Below are 16,833 nucleotides of genomic sequence, written 5' to 3' on the forward strand. Positions count from 1 at the left end.
CAGCGTTCTAACCAAAAGAAAAAAAAAAAAAAATGACCCAACCTCCCCAATCAGCCAAAATTCTGCTTAGCAATGAAACCAAATTAATACATTCTCTCCACCCACTCTTTACCCTGCTTCTTTTTTGTTCTTCTTGAAGTAGAGAGTCTCTCAGCCTCTTCCATAGAATGACAGCTTCCCTGGAAACTATAATTGAATGGGCAGAAACTGGGAGTTTCTTTGACTAAACATCGCCAGTACAGGCATGAAAGACTTCTTAAAAGCAGATGCTCAATTAATGTTTGTGTAAAACAAGAGCCACAAATAAATCATTTGCTTTAATTTATATTTTCAAACAATCTTGAAAACCATAAGCAGATCCAAGCATATATCTTTTATATTTACAAAAAGGGAGACTAAACAGAGAGTAAAGCAAACCAAAAATTGAAGAACTTTTGGCTATCTCTCTATGTATCTATGTTCTGAGCTTCTATTAGTGTGGTGTCTTTCACATTTCTAAGGATATTCTTATCCTAAAGTGATGTTATTCTCATCCGGGATCACAAAAGTGATATGAGGATTTCCAATATGCATTTCAAAAAACAAAATTGTTACTCATAAATTTCACAAACAGCAAGGTGTGTGGGACCCATTTTACTCAAATACTTCTATCATGAACCTAAATAAACTTTCTGTTGAAAAAACAAAGAACTGAAAACGAGGGGGGGGGGTGGAGAAATCACAGGAACACAGGTTGACAGGCTTTTCTGACCACAAAGTGAAGAACGGCCTTCAGACGACACTAGGGGCGAAATGAGTGGCTGGATACGGCCCTAGCGTGGGCACTGGCCGAGGCAGAAGGGCCAGCACTGGCTGCAGCAGAAATGCCAGGCCTGGCTGAGGCAAGATACTCAGCCTGGGCTGCAGCAGAAGGGCCATCCCAGACCGAGGCAGACATGCCTGCAGTAACCCAGGCAGACATGCCAGCCATGCCCGAGGCAGAAGTGCCAGCCATGCCCGAGGCAGAAGTGCCAGCCATGCCCGAGGCAGAAGTGCCAACCCTGGCTGCAGCTCTGGCCCCGGTGCTCTCTACTTCCTGTCTGAAAGATTCCTCATACTGCGCCAGGCAGGCATCAGGGACTGTATCATTGACCTTGGCCAAAAACTCCATGACTTTATTCTTGTTGGTTTCTGTAAGCGCTTTAGGACCCCAGAGGAACTCATAGCGAGGGGGATTGCTGCCAGGCACCTGGCGGTACTCCAGGTACTCTTCCTGCACCAGATCTTCTGTGATGAGCTTCCTGGTGTCTCCAAAGATGAAGTGCCTTCTTCCATCATAGATGCCCAGAATATTCAGGAACTTCCAGATGTGCTCCTCAGAGATACGGGGGCCATTCAGGTAGATGAAACTCAGCAGAGGCATTAGAAGACCATTCTTAGGCAGCCCCAAGTCACCTCTCATAGACTCACTGTCGCTGAAATCTAGGTTGCTCACCAGGGTATAGCAGTGACTGTTGGGTCTGACTTCCTTCAGCACCAGGCCAAACACAATCTCCATGTGCTCAGAGGCCCTGCTGAGGATCTCTGGGAATTGCTTCATGTACCTTCTACCGATTGCCTTCAGCATTTCAGACCTCTTAATGAGCTCCCTCATCTTATACTTATACAGCATGTGCTGCACCAACATCTGTGCCTTCTTGGTCAGAAGATCTCTGTGAGAGCTCGCAGCAGCAGCAGAGGCCTGGGAGGAATTTTCACCTTCCTGAACTTGGCCCCTGGCACCTACACCAGATCTCGAGCGTGCTGTGCCACCACCACCAGATCTTTTGGGTATAGCATCTGCAGCAGCACTGGTGGTGCCTTGGGCTCCCGGAGGCCCCTTGGGGGTGCCAGCAGCAGACAAGCTTGAGGGAGCACTCTCCGAGTCAGGAAGGGAGGAGGAGGTGGTCTCTTCTCCCCGAGATGTGGTGGCCTGATCATGAAGAACCTGGATGTCAGACCGGGCCTGGTGATATTTCTCACGAGCACGGACCTTACTCTTCTGCCCACGGGGCATGATGGCTGTGGTCAGGGACTACAGGCAGGATTCTGGGCCAGTAGACAGGAGATTGGGGCACCTGGAGGATGGAGAATGAGGTGACATGAGCACCTTAAAACAGGGAGATTCTACCTTGGCCTAGTCAAAGGCCACCTCTGCAGGTGTCCTTGAGGACACTGCCCTAGGAACCCACAAGCCTCCTGTTTTCCTGCTCAGCCTGTCCCCACATAATCCCACAGAGGAAGAACAGAGGCCTTAGACATTTCCTCTGCATCCTCTCAGCCCTGCTTTGGATTTACTGAGGTGACAGCAGGTCCCAGCAGTGGGGTCCTCTCAGCTCATCTTTAGTATTACCATGTCAAGTCCTGGCAGACCCTGTGCACCCTTCTCTCTGATACTCTGATACAGACACTTTAGACCTCCACATGATCCAGAAGCAAGTGAAAGGATGCCTCAGTCCACCTCCCTCCAAGGGGATACCCAGTGCTGAGAGCTCAGTAGGGTTTTTTCCATCCCGAGTTCACTGGGATCATCATTCAAGGTCCTTACCTTGGCTCCTTAAAACACTGGGCACCATTCTCCATTTGCTGACTGGTGGCTGCACCTTCAGACTAGACATTTCCCCTCCCCTACACTTGCTATAAAGCAGTGAAGTAGATGCTCAACCTGACAGTCCTTCCCTGAGATTTCCTGGGCTGAAATCCAAGGGTTGGGATAAATGCATTGAGTACTCACTCAGGTTCCTCAACTAGGCTCCTGGCAGAGAAGCTCCACTTTCTCCTGAATTGATGCCTGGGTGATAGTAAAAGCCAATCACTCTGTGTCCCAACAGGAGGAAGTTAAGATGACCTTATCTTATCAAACACAGTCTTCTAAGAACAGGTGCTGTTACAGGCAGGTTGATGTCCCTGTGGTCCCACACAGATCCCAATTCAAGGCCTATAGTATTTTTTTGCTTCTCTTTTCTTCTCTATGTTTTTTTAAAATTAAATGTATTTACTATTGATTAGAGGATGATCACTTTACAGTATTGTGTTTGTTTCAGCCACACATCAATAAGAATGAACCATAGGTATAGCTTATGTCCCCTCCCTCTTGAAACTCCCTCGCACCTCCCACCCCATCCCACTCCCCTAAGCTATTACAGAGCATTGGGTTTGAGCTCTCTGTGTCATACGACTAATTCCCACCGGTTATCTATTTCACATATGGTAATGTGTATGTTTTCAATGTTACTCTCTCAGTCTGTCCCTCCCTCTCTTTCCCCCACTGTGTCCACGAGTGTGTTCTCTATGTCTGCATCTCCACTGCTGCCCTGCAAATAGGTTCATCAGTACCATCTTTCTGAAATCCATGTATATGTGTTAAAATACAATATTGGCTTTCCTCTTTCTGACTTAATTCACTCTGCATAAAAAATTAGGACTAGAATTACCACATCAGCCAACAATCCCATTACTGGGCATATTCCCTGAGGAAACAGTAACTTAAAAAACACTTGTACTCCAATGTTCGTTGCAGCACTCTTTACAATAGCCAGTACACAGAAGCAACAAAGGTCTACATTTGACTTATGACAGGGTGTAAAATTTCTCTGACCAGAGAAAAATTTCTCTGACCACACCCCTCGGACCAGGGCGGAGTGGTCTGAGGGGTGTTGCTTTTCCCCTTTAGCCCGCAGTGGGAACTGCCATGTATTCTTGAGGTCTCAAGGGGATGATGACAGGGAGGATGTGGTCTGAATGATGTGGTGTGGAACATCCCCACAGCCCCAGAGGTTCTCACCATCCCACAAGGGAACCTGAAACTCTCCCTTCCCAACCTGACGCTCCCCACTTTGACCTGGTCTCTCACTTCCCTGAGATGATCTGGGAAATGTCATGTCAAAACGCCCGATTCTCCCAGTCCTCAAAATAGGACTGGCGCTTTCTGTGACTCCATTTCTTATGGGAGGAGCCCCCATCCTGACGCAGTGTCACAGCCATTAATATTGTTGGGGACTAGGTCCCTTTGTTGAACTGGGTTTATTCCATTACAGCAAGGCTCTCACTTCCCCAAAACCACCTCCAGTGGACACCAGGGGGCACCACAATTGGCCAGCTCTACCCAGGGCATCCTAGAGCCCAGTATAGGGGGGCCGCTCAGTGTGGCCCCCTTGGCGGTGTCGAAGTCTGCTCATCAGCCCTCAGGGCCCTCATCTAGGTCCTAGAGCTCCTCCAGGGGTAGAATCCGGGCCTACCCCCACAGACCAACACCGTAGCCTGAGACACTCTAGACCACATTCAGCCGATAGCTCCGAGAGACTCATAAGAGCCATATCACAGGGGTGGGATGTGGATGGGTGACTTTTATTACTAGGAGGGTTGGGAAAGTCCCTTCAGCTCCATTCAGGTCCTCACCTTGGTTCTGGATGAGTCCTGGACACTAAGTCTCCGCCAAACAATCACCGCGGCTACCAGTCAATCCGTTGACTTTCAAAGCGGAAGTGGAGGGGGGCTGCGTAAGGTCCTACGTGGGGTCTCTCAGGGATAACGGCAGGGACAGCGTGCTACGGGAACCCCAGTAGCTCAATATTCATCCGTCCTTGGGTCTTCCTTGTGCACTGTATCAAAGCCCAGGATGCCGCCTCCTATGAACCCGAGTCTTCCAGCTCCCAGACAAAGCCGCTGCCTTCCCAAGTGCCTAGTGGTGGGAGGCCAGCTCTGCCCTGAGCATCTCTGCTTGTCAGGTGGGTTGCCACTCTGTGAGCCTCCTTCGTTGGGGGAGAGATCCTCTCACTAGCACTAATGGTCTTCACCTTATGTCCAGTTATGTTCAAGACACCCCATTCTGCAGATCTGGGTTCTGATCTGGCTAGAGGAGACTCAGCCCTCCCTAAGATCACACAGGTTGAATGAGCGGACCACTCAGATGTAGCTCCTGTGGGCTTCTCAGGGCTAAGAATTTACAGAATTCTGTTTGGCTCCGTCTGCAGGGGTCCCCGCTAAGACTCAGCATTGCATGTGAGGTCCTCCTTGGATTCAGGTCCCTCACTCTGCGAAACTGCAGCCGATTGTATTAGACAGAGGTCTCACCTCGCTAAAACTTTCTAGACTGAAATCAACCAGACATCTGTGCCCAAGCTTCCTAGGGACCACAGCATCAGTGATTTTCCAGGGCATCCTTTTATAGGGTGTGCTACTGTGAGTACACTTTCAGGTCCTCACATTGACATATGAGGAATCCTGTAACTCCACTCTCTGTCTTATGAAGCTTCTTGTCTTACATCAAGGTCCTAGTCTCCTGAGAATTCCAAGTTGGAAATCAGGATGATCCTCATATGATCCTAGTCCATCGGGGCCTCTGAGAATAGACAGTGGGGATGCAACTTGAGTCCTTCTGATTCCTCTTGCTTAGCATCCTCACTACATCTACCACAGCCTGGGACTGCTCCTTCTACTGAGCTAAGATTCCTCTTCTTAGTCTTTGGGTGACCACTATATTCAGGGGTGATTGTCTCCTTATTCCTCCTTCATGGAGGTTCCCATATCAGCTTCTGTCCCTCGATTAAAGTCTTCCTGGGGAATGCATATTCCTACAAACAGTGAGCAGTTACCCTCTAGCAAATCTTGGAGAAAATGGGTCTCAGTCCCAAAAGTGATGTAAGATTAGGAAAATGCAGCAGAAATTAAGGAGCTCAGGACAGATGTTATGATGTCAAAGAGATAGAGGTGATATATTCCTGCTCTTCAGCCAGATTTAGGGTGTGTGCTTAATCGCTGTCATGTTCCACTCTTTGTGACCCCATGTACTGTAGCTCGCCAGGCTCCCATGTCCATGCAGATTCTCCAGGCAAGAATACTGAAGTGTGTTATATGCCCTCCACCAGCGATTGTGCCCAACCCAGAGATCAAACCCAGGTTTCCCACATTGCAGGCGCATTCGGTACCATCTGAGTCACCAGATTTAGGGTAGTTTTAAAATATTTACTCTCGGCACCTCCCTGTTGGTCCAGTGGTTATGCGCTCCCAATGCAGGGGTCCTAGGTTTGATCCCTCGTCAGGTAACTTGATCCCACATGCCACAACTAAAAATCTCACATTCAACAACTAAGAGTTCTGCCACAACTAAAATCTCACATTCCACAACTAAAGAGCCTGCATGTGGCAACAAAGATTCCAAGTGTCACAACTAAGACCCAGAGAAGTCAAAAAATAGAAATAACTATTTTTAATTAAAACAAATAAAATGTTTACTTTCTACATAGACGGATAGCGCCAGATAATCTTGTAAGCCCTCGATCACTTGAGGGTGTCTGAATTTCCGCATGCAGTTGATCATTTGATAACTGAGCATTATCTCCTTCTCTCCTTTATTCACACCTCTTAATTATTTTGGTGTTTGTATTGCCTTGGCTATGTATTCCATCCCAGTGTTTTCGTCACAGAGTCCTTTCTGTCACTCAAGATACATGTTGGAGTGCTAGAAAACAGTGAATTAACTGACTCATGAGCACCTCAGGCCAGGACAAGTGGAAGGGTACATGCTGTGGACAAATTCAGACCAGCGCTCTAGTCCCAGCTCTGTCTGTTATCAGTTGTGTGGACTTGGGTCCATCCCCAAACTCGGGGAGCCTCCGGTGAAGTGGCTTTTGTAGGGCTAGTGGCATGTAGCTAAAGCACCTGGCACACGACCTGGACCACACTGGACTTTACACAATATCTGTTTTTACTATGATTATGATTAGTTTCATCCTGGAGGATACCACCGACCCTGAGGAATCTTGTAAATCCAGGAGATGTCAGAGAATCTGTGGCATTCTTGGACATGAAACACCAAATCAGTCCAAAATGCTGTTTAGAAAGAATCTTTCATTTCCATTACTAGATCGTATTTTGAGTGTGGGGGTACTTTTTTAACTGAAAGAAATTCAAAGAATCTAAATTTGATTCTGAGACTAATTCTGTCTTCCTTCCCGGCTGCTCTTTCATCTGAACAACTCCTAGAGACTTCCTTAGTGGTCCAGGGGTTAAGACTCTGCACTCCCAATGCAGGAGGCCCGGGTTCCACTGCTGATCAGAGGACTAGGTCCCACAGACATAACAGCTTCACCGCAACTAACAGTTCACAAGCCACAACTAAAGATCCTATATGCCACAACTGAAACATTTCTCATGCTGCAACTAAAGAACTCTCAGGCTGCAAGGAAGATCAAGGATCATGCATGCCAAAGATAAGACCAAGCATAGCCAAATAAATAAGTAACTAAATAATATAAGCCCCCATCTTCATCAATTTCACCATCACTTAAAATAGACTCACCTCACAGACTTCGGTGGAATTATCAACGTAGCCAAAAACGCTGAATGGAATGCCCTTTCAATAAAATGAGCTCTGTTTCCACGACTCACAGCAAAGAGTGTCAGCTCACTGGCTTCTGAGTTTCCGGGTTCATTCTACTACTACTTTTATTTCACAGAATCTCCTTGGAGATGATATGCATGAAACATCTAGGTTGTGCACTGTGTTCACGGGCACTGGGACAGGAGCACAGGGCACATTCCATCCCCTCCCCAGGGGGGATTTCTCTCTGGTCTACTCCTGTTGCTCTTTAATCACTCGGTTGTGTCTGACCCTTTTCTACCCCATGGACTGAACAGATTGCTCTGTCCATGGGATTCTCCAGGCAAAAATACTGGATTGGGTAGCCATTTCCTCTTCCAGGGGCAGCTTCCTGACCCAGGGATTGAACCCATGTCTCCTGCATTGGTGGGTGGGTTCTTTACCACTGAACCACCTTGGAAGCCCCATAATTCCATAGCAATTTTTCAGGGTGGTTTTCCATTTCAGGCTTAAGTCTCTCAACTTTGAGACCCGCCATCTGAGGGTCTGACCCCTATTCAGTGTTTCCACAGCCTCCCTGGTGGGCTCGCCCTGTAGCCTAACTTAAAACTACCTTCCACTGCCAGACTTTTATTGTCCTAAAGTCTCCAAGTGCCTTGCCTCAGTGTATTTACACTAGACTCCTCATGAGGAAGCCCTCAATCCCCTCACCTCCTTACACCTCATTTTTATTGGGCCCCTAGATCTCAGTTCACCAGCTCCTTTAGATGAATGCTGCTCTTAGACTCTAGAATTCTATAAGAAGGGGTTGAGTTTATTTTTCTTAGCATCCCCAAAACCACCCAGAAGCCTTCCAAAGAGCAGATGCTAAATTGATATTTGAACAATTACAGTGCAAATGTGCAAGAAAGCAATTTACTGGGATTTCACTTCTCCCACATTCTTAAATAAGTGAAGCCAATCCAGGTAAATAAAGTTCAATATTACAAAGAAAGACTAAAACAAATAAAACAAATGAAGAAGTGAATACCTCTTAAGATTTTTTTCTGTATCTGATAATCTCACAGACTTCACTGTGGAAAAATTTCCATTTTCACAAAAGAAAAACCATATTCCAATATCATGTTATCTTGTTCCGAATGACAAGAAATGATTCAAGAATTTTAGTCTGTGCTATGTAATATGAAATTTCTTATTTTTCGACTTGATAATCTGCAGTACATGTGGGAGCTCTGCCATTAGTATACTTGGACTCTGAAGCTAAACACATCTTTAATTAAAGGGAACAACATTTAAAAACAGAGAAAAGAAAAACCTCCAATTTGTGCATATTGTATAGGAACACAAATACGTTATATGCTGAATTTCCATGAGCCCCACCGTGGCCCTCCGCTAATGTAAAGATTGCCTGCTTTCTTGAAATGCAATGTGAAGTATCTGCTCAGACTTCACTAGGGGTGGGAGGAAATTTGGACATGCTCTGGAAAGTGCACTGGCCTTGGCACCATAGGAGCCCTGGCTGCAGCTCTGGCTCTGGCTCTCTCTTCTTCAGCTCTCAAAGCCTTTTCATACAAGAATGGGAAGGCACTGTACTTGGTATCATCGACATTAGCCCCAGACTCCCACATTGTTTTATATATCTATATCTATCATGGAAGCACTCCATATTAGTTTACAAAATTGTACTCATTCCTTTTTATAGCTTCGTAGTACTCCACTCTGTGGATATATCATGTTCCCTCAATTAACATGTGCATAGGCATTTACGTATTTTCATATGGTTGTGGATGTCTCTTCAGAATTAATTTCTGAAAACACTGAATTACTGGCTCAAATGTAAAAGCACATTTAATTTTCTGACATTACCAAATTGTATTTATGCTCTAATCTCATTCTTTGACATGTAGCTCTCAAAGAATGAGATCAGTATATTCTCTAACACTATATACAAAAGTAAACTGAAAAGGGATTAAAGACCTAGCTATAAGAGTGGAAACCATAAAACTCTTAGAAGATAATATGAGCAGAACATTCTTTGACATAAATCATAGCAATAGTTTTTTGGATCTGTCTCCTAAAGCTAGGGAAATAAAAGCAAATTAAAGTTAAAAGCTTTTGCACAGCAAAGGAAACCATCAACAATATGAAAAGCCAACCTCCCATATGGGAGAAAATACTTGCCAATGATATAACCAATAAGGGGTTAATATCCAAAATATATAAATAGTTGATATAACAGTTTTTAAAAAATCAAGAAAAAGATGGGCAGAAGACTTAAATACACATTTTTCTAAAGAAGACATACAGCTGGCTAAGAGGCACATGAAAAGATGTTCAACATCGTTAATCATCATATGAATGCAAATTTAAACCACAATGAGGTATTATCTTATACCTATCAGAAGGGCTATCATCCAAAAAGAACAGAAGTAAATGTTGATGAGCATGTGGACACGATCTGTACACTGTTGGTGGGAATGTCAATTGGTGCAGCCACCATGGATAACAGTAAGGAGGGTCCTCAAAATCTAAAACCAGAACTAACACATGACCCAGAAAACCCACTCCCGGGTGTATATCTGAAAGGAAAAAAAAAAAAAAAAAAGAACCCACTAATTTGGATGGTCTCCATCAGGTACTCGATGCTTGTCTGAGTCTAAGGGTTTCCACTGCTTGTTTCCCCTTCCCCTCCAGCCTCATCTACTCTCTGCCAGTGACCCCACCCAGGTCCAACCTCCCTGTTTATTAAGAAGGCACGTTTGTCTGGCAGAGCCAGTGTGAGATGAAGAGATAGTCCTTCCCAGCCACCAGATAATCAGGAGTTTTGGCTGGACCTTTGAGCCCACACTGAGACAGTGAGGAGTCAGACAAAAAGCACAGACTGTGGCGCTGAAATGGATTAATAAGGAACTTAGTGAGGTGGGCAGGGACCCTCCAGCACAATATTCTACAGGTCCAGTTGGGGATGATACATTTCATTGGCAAACCACAACTATGAAAAAGAACGGCAGCCCATATTGAGGCAGTGTATTCTCTCTGACAATTCATTTCCCTAAAAACTACCCCTTCACACTACCTAAGGGTGCATTTGCAACAGAATTTATCATCCAGACATGAACACTAATGGCAACACTCAGTTCACTACTCTAAGATCACTGTGGTCTCTTGCTTTAATGATTTCTAAAGTTCTGATATCCATTTGTTCACTGCTATGTGATCTGAACCCAGATGATAGCCTCCACAGTGCCAGAGGTTGCATAGATCTATAAAACAGAAATAAGTACAAAAGAATTTTTCAGGAATGTACTCAGAAGTATGCCATGTGATGCTACCTTAAAGTCAGAATAATCTGCATTAAAGCTGGAATAAAGTTTCAGTTCAGTTTAGTCGCTCAGTCGTGTCCAACTCTTTGTGACCCCATGAATTGCACACGCCAGGCCTCCCTCTCCATCACCAACTCCCGCAGTTCACTCAAACTCACATCCATCGAGTCGGTGATGCCATCCAGCCATCTCATCCTCTGTCCTCCCCTTCTCCTCCTGCTCCCAATCCCTCACAGCATGAGAGTCTTTTCCAATGAATCAACTCTTTACATGAGGTGGCCAAAGTATTGGAGTTTCTGCTTTAGCATCACTCCTTCCAAAGAAATCCCAGGGCTGATCTCCTTCAGAATGGACTGGTTGGATCTCCTTGTAGTACAAGGGACTCTCAAGAGTCTTCTCCAACAGCACAGTTCAAAAGCATCAGTTCTTTGGCGCTCAACTTACTTTAAATTACTGCTACAAATGAAAAAAAAAAAAAACCCACTAATTTGAAAAGATCCACACACACACAATGGAATATTACTCAGTCATAAAAAAGAATGAACTTTTGCCATTTTCAAGAACATGGATTGATTGGAAGGCATTATGTTAACTGAAATATGTGAGAGAGAGGAAGACAAATGCTGTATAATACCATTTATATGGAGAATTAAAAAATAAAACAGACTAGGGAGATGAAGCAGACTCACAGATACAGAGAACAAGCTAGCAGTGGTTACCAGGGGAGAGCAGCAAGGGGGAGGGTAAGGGCAGGGATAGAAGATTAAGAGGTGCAAACTCATATGTATAAAATAGATAAGCTACAAGAATATACTGCAAAACAAAGGGGATATAGCCAATATTTTATAATAACTATAAATGGAACATCACATTTATAAATTGAGAATCACTTTGTTGTGTCCCTGAAACATAAAATATTGTACATCAACTATGAAAATGAAGAGAAAGTGTTAGTTGCTCAGTCTTGTTCTACTCTTTTTGACCCTAAGGACGGTAGCCCGCCAGGCTCCTCTAGCGATGGAATTCTCCAAGTAAGAATTACCCACTGGAGTGGGTAACCATTCCCTTCTCCAGGGGATCTTCCTGACTAAGTGATCATACCCAGGTCTCCTACATTGCAGGCAGATTTTTTGCCATCTGAGCCACCAGGAAAGCCCACTATAACTATAGCTCGGTTTAAAAACATATATATTCTCTCAGGAACTTTCACATATACAATACAGTATTATTAACTATGTGCTTCCCTGGTGGCTCAGTGGTAAAGAATCTGCCTGTAGATGCAGGAGATGTGGGTTCAATTGCTAGGTCAGGAAGATGCCCTGGAGGAGGACACGGCAACCCAATCCAGTATTCTTGCATGGAAAATTCCAGACAGAGGAGGCTGGTAAGCTACAATCCATGGGATTGCAGAGAGTAGGAAACCACTTGGCAACTTAACAATGGCAATGATTAACTACAGTCACCATGCTGTACATTATATCCCTGCTGCTGTTGCTGCTGCTGCTACATCACTTCAGTCGTGTCCGACTCTGTGCGACCCCATAGACGGCAGCCCACCAGGCTCCCCGTCCCTGGGATTCTACAGGAAAGAACACTAGGGCTTCTTTATTTTGTAAGTGAAAGTTGTGAATGTTTATGCCATTTGGTCATTTACACCCATTTCATCCATCCTCCAACTCCCTCTTGTGGCAACCGCCAATCTGCATCATGATGGACCTAGAGATCATCATACTGACTGAAGTGACTCAGACAGAGAAGGAGAAATATTATATGACATATCTTAGATGTATAATTTAAAAAGAGATGATACAAATGAATTTAACTACAAAATAGAAAGACTTACAGTCTCAGAGAACAAATTTATGGTTGCCGCTGGGGAACGATGTGGGACAGGGATAATTAGGGGATTTCTGATGGACATGTACACACTGCTATATTTAAAATGGATAAGCAACAAGGATGTACTGTATAACACAGGGAACTCTGCTTAATATTATGTGGCAGTACTGATGGAAGTTTGGGGGAGAGTGGATACGTGTATATGTATGGCTGAGTCCCTTCACTGTTTACCTGAAAACTGTCACAATAGTGTTAATTTGCTATACCCCAACACAAAATAAAAAAGCTAAAATTTTACAAACACTGTGCCTCCAGTGCAAGGGCTGTGAGCTCAAACCCTGGTTGAAGATCCTATGTGCCACATAGCAAACCAATCAACAAAATATCATCACAGAAAAAAGTGATGGGGATCCATGAAAGAAATAATTGATAAGCTAGATTTCAGTGCCTTTAAACTGCTGCTCTATAAAAATACACCAAGAGAACTAGAAGATGAGCCATAGTCTGGGAGAAAATATTTGCAAAAAACATGTCTGATGAAGGCTCTAATCTAAAATATACAAAGAACTCTTAATATTAATAAGAAGAAAACTAACATCTAATAAAAAATGAACAAAAGATAGGAATAGATACCTTGCCCAGGAAGATACTGAGATGCCAAACAAGCATATGGAAAGATGCTCCACATCATATACCATTAGGGAACTGCAAATTAAAAAAAAACAAGCAGATACCATGACATGCCTTTCAGAATGGCCAGCATTCAAAGGACTGGCAACACCAAATGCTGCTAAGGACGTGAATCAACAAGAACTCTCATTCCTCGGTAGTGGTGATGCAAATGGTAGAGCCACTTTGGCAGACAGTTTGCAAGTTTCTTAGTAAACTGTACATATTCAACACTGCTTGTAGGAATATAAATTGGTACAGCCAATTTACAGGGAAAACTGTAGCAGTTCCTCAAAAAATCAAAAATAACTCATAATACTTTCCGCAATTCCACTACTATCCAAAGGAACTGAAATCAGGACCTCGAAGAGAGCTCTGCACTCCCATGTTCATTGCAGCACTACTCACAATGGCCAAGAAAGGGAAGCATCCTAGGTGTCCAGTGACAGATGAATGGATAAAGAAGGTGCAAAATATACACATAATGGAACACCATTCAGCCTTAAAAAGAAGCTCATCTCTCCAGTTATTACAGCATGGATAAACCTAGAGGACCTGCTGCTACAGTGAAATAAGCCAGACACAGAAGGACAAATACTGCATGTCATTTATATGAAGAATCTAAAATGGTCAAAGTCACAAAAACAGAGTAGAGTGGTGGTTGCCATGGTCTATGGGAGGGTGAATGCAAAGGAATTGTAGACTTAAAAAACATTCACAACCTATGCATGAGACAGGGTACTCAGGGCTGGTGCACTGGGATGACCCTGAGAGATGGGATGGGGAGGGAGGTGTGAGTGGGGGTCAGGAAAGGGAACAATGTACACCCATGGCTGACTCATGTCAATGTATGGCAAAAGCCACTACAATATTGTAAAGTAATTAGCCTCCAATTAAAATAAATAAATTAAAAGAAAAAAAAATCACAGAAAAAGCTGACAGGTATGTTCTCTTTGGTACAAACGTTTAGGACTTCAACCCAGGAGGCAGCATCTCGAGTAACCCTGAGAGAACTCCTCCAAAGAAGGGAGGGGAGGAGCCAGGTTACATAGAAGTTTTGCAACAAAGGGCAGTAGTCTGAATATCAAAAGATTAAGATAAATGAAGGAAAACCAGATAACCCTGGTTAAGGAATTTAGCACTTTTCCATATATGGAAAGATGCAAGAATCGGGGCTCACTGAAATCATTCCTTTGATATGAACTTCACATATCTGGGGCCCGTATCCTGTATTTTTACATCCTGTGTTCCCTCAGGGTTCACCATCCGTGGTGGCTGCAACTGTCGATAACTGACAGTGTTTATTCACTGATACAGCAGGCAGTATTCCAATTCTCAGTATTAATGAAAAGTTACAAAGTTTAATTTTATAAAATGAATAAGTTCTAGGGATCTACTATATAATATACAGCTTATAGTTAAGAATACTATACTGTACACTAAGAGGTCAAATCTTATGGTAAGTGTTCTTATCCCAGATACAAACCATAAAGGGTGAGATAGCATCTGTCAAAATGGCCATCATCAAAAAGTCTATAAACAATAAATGCTGGAGAGGGTGTGGAGAAAAGGGAACTCTCTTGCATTGTTGGTGGGAATGTAAATTGATACAGTCTCTATGGAGAAGAGTATGAAGTTTCCTTAAAAATTCGGACTTAACTACCACATGACTCAACCATCCCACTACTGCGCATAAACCATTAGGAAACCATAACTGAATAAGACACATGTACTCCAATGTTCATTGCCACACTGTTTACAATAGATAGGCCACAGAACCAACCTAGATGTGCATCACCGAATGGATAAAGAAGCTCTGGTTTCTGTATACAATGAAGTACTACTCAGCCATAAAAAGACCATATTTCAGTGAGTTCCAATGTAGTGGGTGAACATAGGGCCTATTATACAGAGTGAAGAAAGTCAGAAAGAGAAATATAAACATCGTATCCTGACACATATACATGGAATCTAGGAGATAGCACTGATGAATGTATTTGCAGGGCAGGATGGAGATGCAGACATAGAGGACAGACTTGGTGACAGGGCTGGACGAGAGGGAAGGACAAACCGAGAGTAATACTGAAACATACACATTACCATATGGAATATCGACAGCCAATGGGGATTTGCTGTGTGATGCAGGAAACTCAAACTGGTGCTCTGTGAAAACCTAGACAGGTGGGAAGGAGTGGGAGGTGGGGGGATATTCAAGGGGGAGGGGACATATGTATACCTATGGCCGATTCATGTTGATGTATGGCAGAAACCAACAGAATATTGTAAAGCAACTATACTCCGATTAAAAATAACCTTAAAAAGGATGAGAGGGAAATTCTGGAGGTAATGGATATGTTTATGGCATAAACTGTGGTGGTCATTTCACAGGAGTAGACTTATCTCCAAACTCATCAATAAATAAATCAGAAAAATACTGGTTAGCAAGGAAAACTAGCATATCCCAGTTAAGAGTATGCCACTGAAGGTCACCATGAGGTAGACACCCTCAGTGGATGTAACACAAAGCTCCAAAATGTTTGAAGGGCCCCAAACATACCTATCTCTCACTTGCCCTTTTTCATAAACCACTCCCACTTTCATTCATTTAACCACCCACAAGTGTCTATTCCTTCCCTACTGTTTGCCAAACTACAGTCAAGATAACTTGATTTCAATTATTATTATTTTTTAGTGGCGTGGGCTCTGGCTCCCCCACCGAGGGCAGAGAGCGCCAGTTCAGTGGCTTCAAGGCATCATCCCACCTCAGGGGAGTGCCACCCTGATTTCTGAAAAACTCCATAGACAGAAGACAAGATGATTAAAGCATCTAATCTCCATAGGGTTTCCCTGTACTGGAATAAGAGCACAGGACACATTCCATGTCAGCTTTACATGATTTTTCTCAGATTTACTCACAATCCCAAAAGCACAGGCAGACTCAGAAAATACTGCAGGTTTGGGTCTCAACCCCCAAAGGAAAGTCCATACCACAACTGAGTCATACGAATTTTTTGGTTTCCCAGTGCTTTCATAAAATTTATGTTTATACTATACTATAGGTTATTAAGTGGGCAATAGCATTATGCCTCAGAACAATATAGATATCTTAAATTAAAAACACCTCTTTGCTAAAAGAAAAAAGATGGTAACCATTATCTGAGCCTTCGCTGAGTCCATCATTTTTGCTGCTGAGGGTGTGAACATTGCAAGAGGTATCAAAACGTGACAGAAAGACATGAAGTGAGCAAACGGTGTTGGCAACATGGAGCCGAAAGACTTGCTGGAAGCAAGGTTGACTGACACAAACTTTTAATTTGGTAAAGAAAAAGAACAAAGAAAAGAAAAGCAGTACCTGTGAAATACAATAACACAACATGCAACAGAGTGAAGTGTGCCTGGAACTGTGAAGGGCAGTTTCCCATCCAAGGCGTTGTCTTTAAATATGCATCCCACCATGTGAGAACCTGGTCCCTGGTCACGATTACCACAGCCTCATCCAGCCTGCCATGCACTCAACTTATAATTACTTCCCACCGGAAGACTTATACTTTCCCAAGGCCCACCACTCCCTTGCATGAGGGAATTCACATTTGACTGCTGTCATGTCACCATTTCCTTTACATGACAGCTGCTTCTCGACTCTATAATTTTATGGTCAGTGGC

The 16,833-nt window shown here is 43.7% G+C and overlaps 2 protein-coding genes and 1 pseudogene across 3 annotated transcripts in view; 1 reads left to right on the forward strand and 2 right to left on the reverse strand.

The window, feature by feature from the left end:
* Positions 1-308: 308 nt before the first annotated feature.
* LOC133243530 (melanoma-associated antigen B2-like) lies at positions 309-4,575 on the reverse strand. 2 transcript variants are annotated; one of them, XM_061410510.1, is made up of 3 exons: positions 4,417-4,575; positions 2,753-2,809; positions 309-2,096 (listed from the first exon to the last, which is right to left on the reverse strand). In XM_061410510.1, exon 3 carries the CDS (start codon positions 2,033-2,035, stop codon positions 782-784), a length of 1,254 nt encoding a protein of 417 aa, XP_061266494.1. In that variant the 5' UTR covers positions 2,036-2,096; positions 2,753-2,809; positions 4,417-4,575; the 3' UTR covers positions 309-781. The 2 variants fall into 2 exon arrangements, with proteins under 2 accessions (XP_061266494.1, XP_061266495.1); XM_061410511.1 differs by lacking the exon at positions 2,753-2,809.
* The window catches only part of LOC133243529 (melanoma-associated antigen B2-like), a 203,290-nt gene continuing 186,765 nt past the window's right edge, over positions 309-16,833 (reverse strand). The window contains exon 3 of the transcript XR_009735104.1: positions 309-658. The gene's annotated coding sequence lies outside the window, so the exon portion shown is untranslated. The remainder of the gene's footprint in view (positions 659-16,833) is intronic.
* Positions 9,838-11,046, forward strand: LOC133242662 (ubiquitin-conjugating enzyme E2 D3-like; annotated as a pseudogene).

Source organism: Bos javanicus, chromosome X, assembly GCF_032452875.1.
Source record: "Bos javanicus breed banteng chromosome X, ARS-OSU_banteng_1.0, whole genome shotgun sequence".
NCBI classification, from domain to species: Eukaryota; Metazoa; Chordata; class Mammalia; order Artiodactyla; family Bovidae; genus Bos; species Bos javanicus.

Excerpts from the sequence above, each read along its gene's own strand:
- LOC133243530 (XM_061410511.1), bottom strand. The coding sequence starts at position 2,035 with ATGCCCCGTGGGCAGAAGAGTAAGGTCCGTGCTCGTGAGAAATATCAC.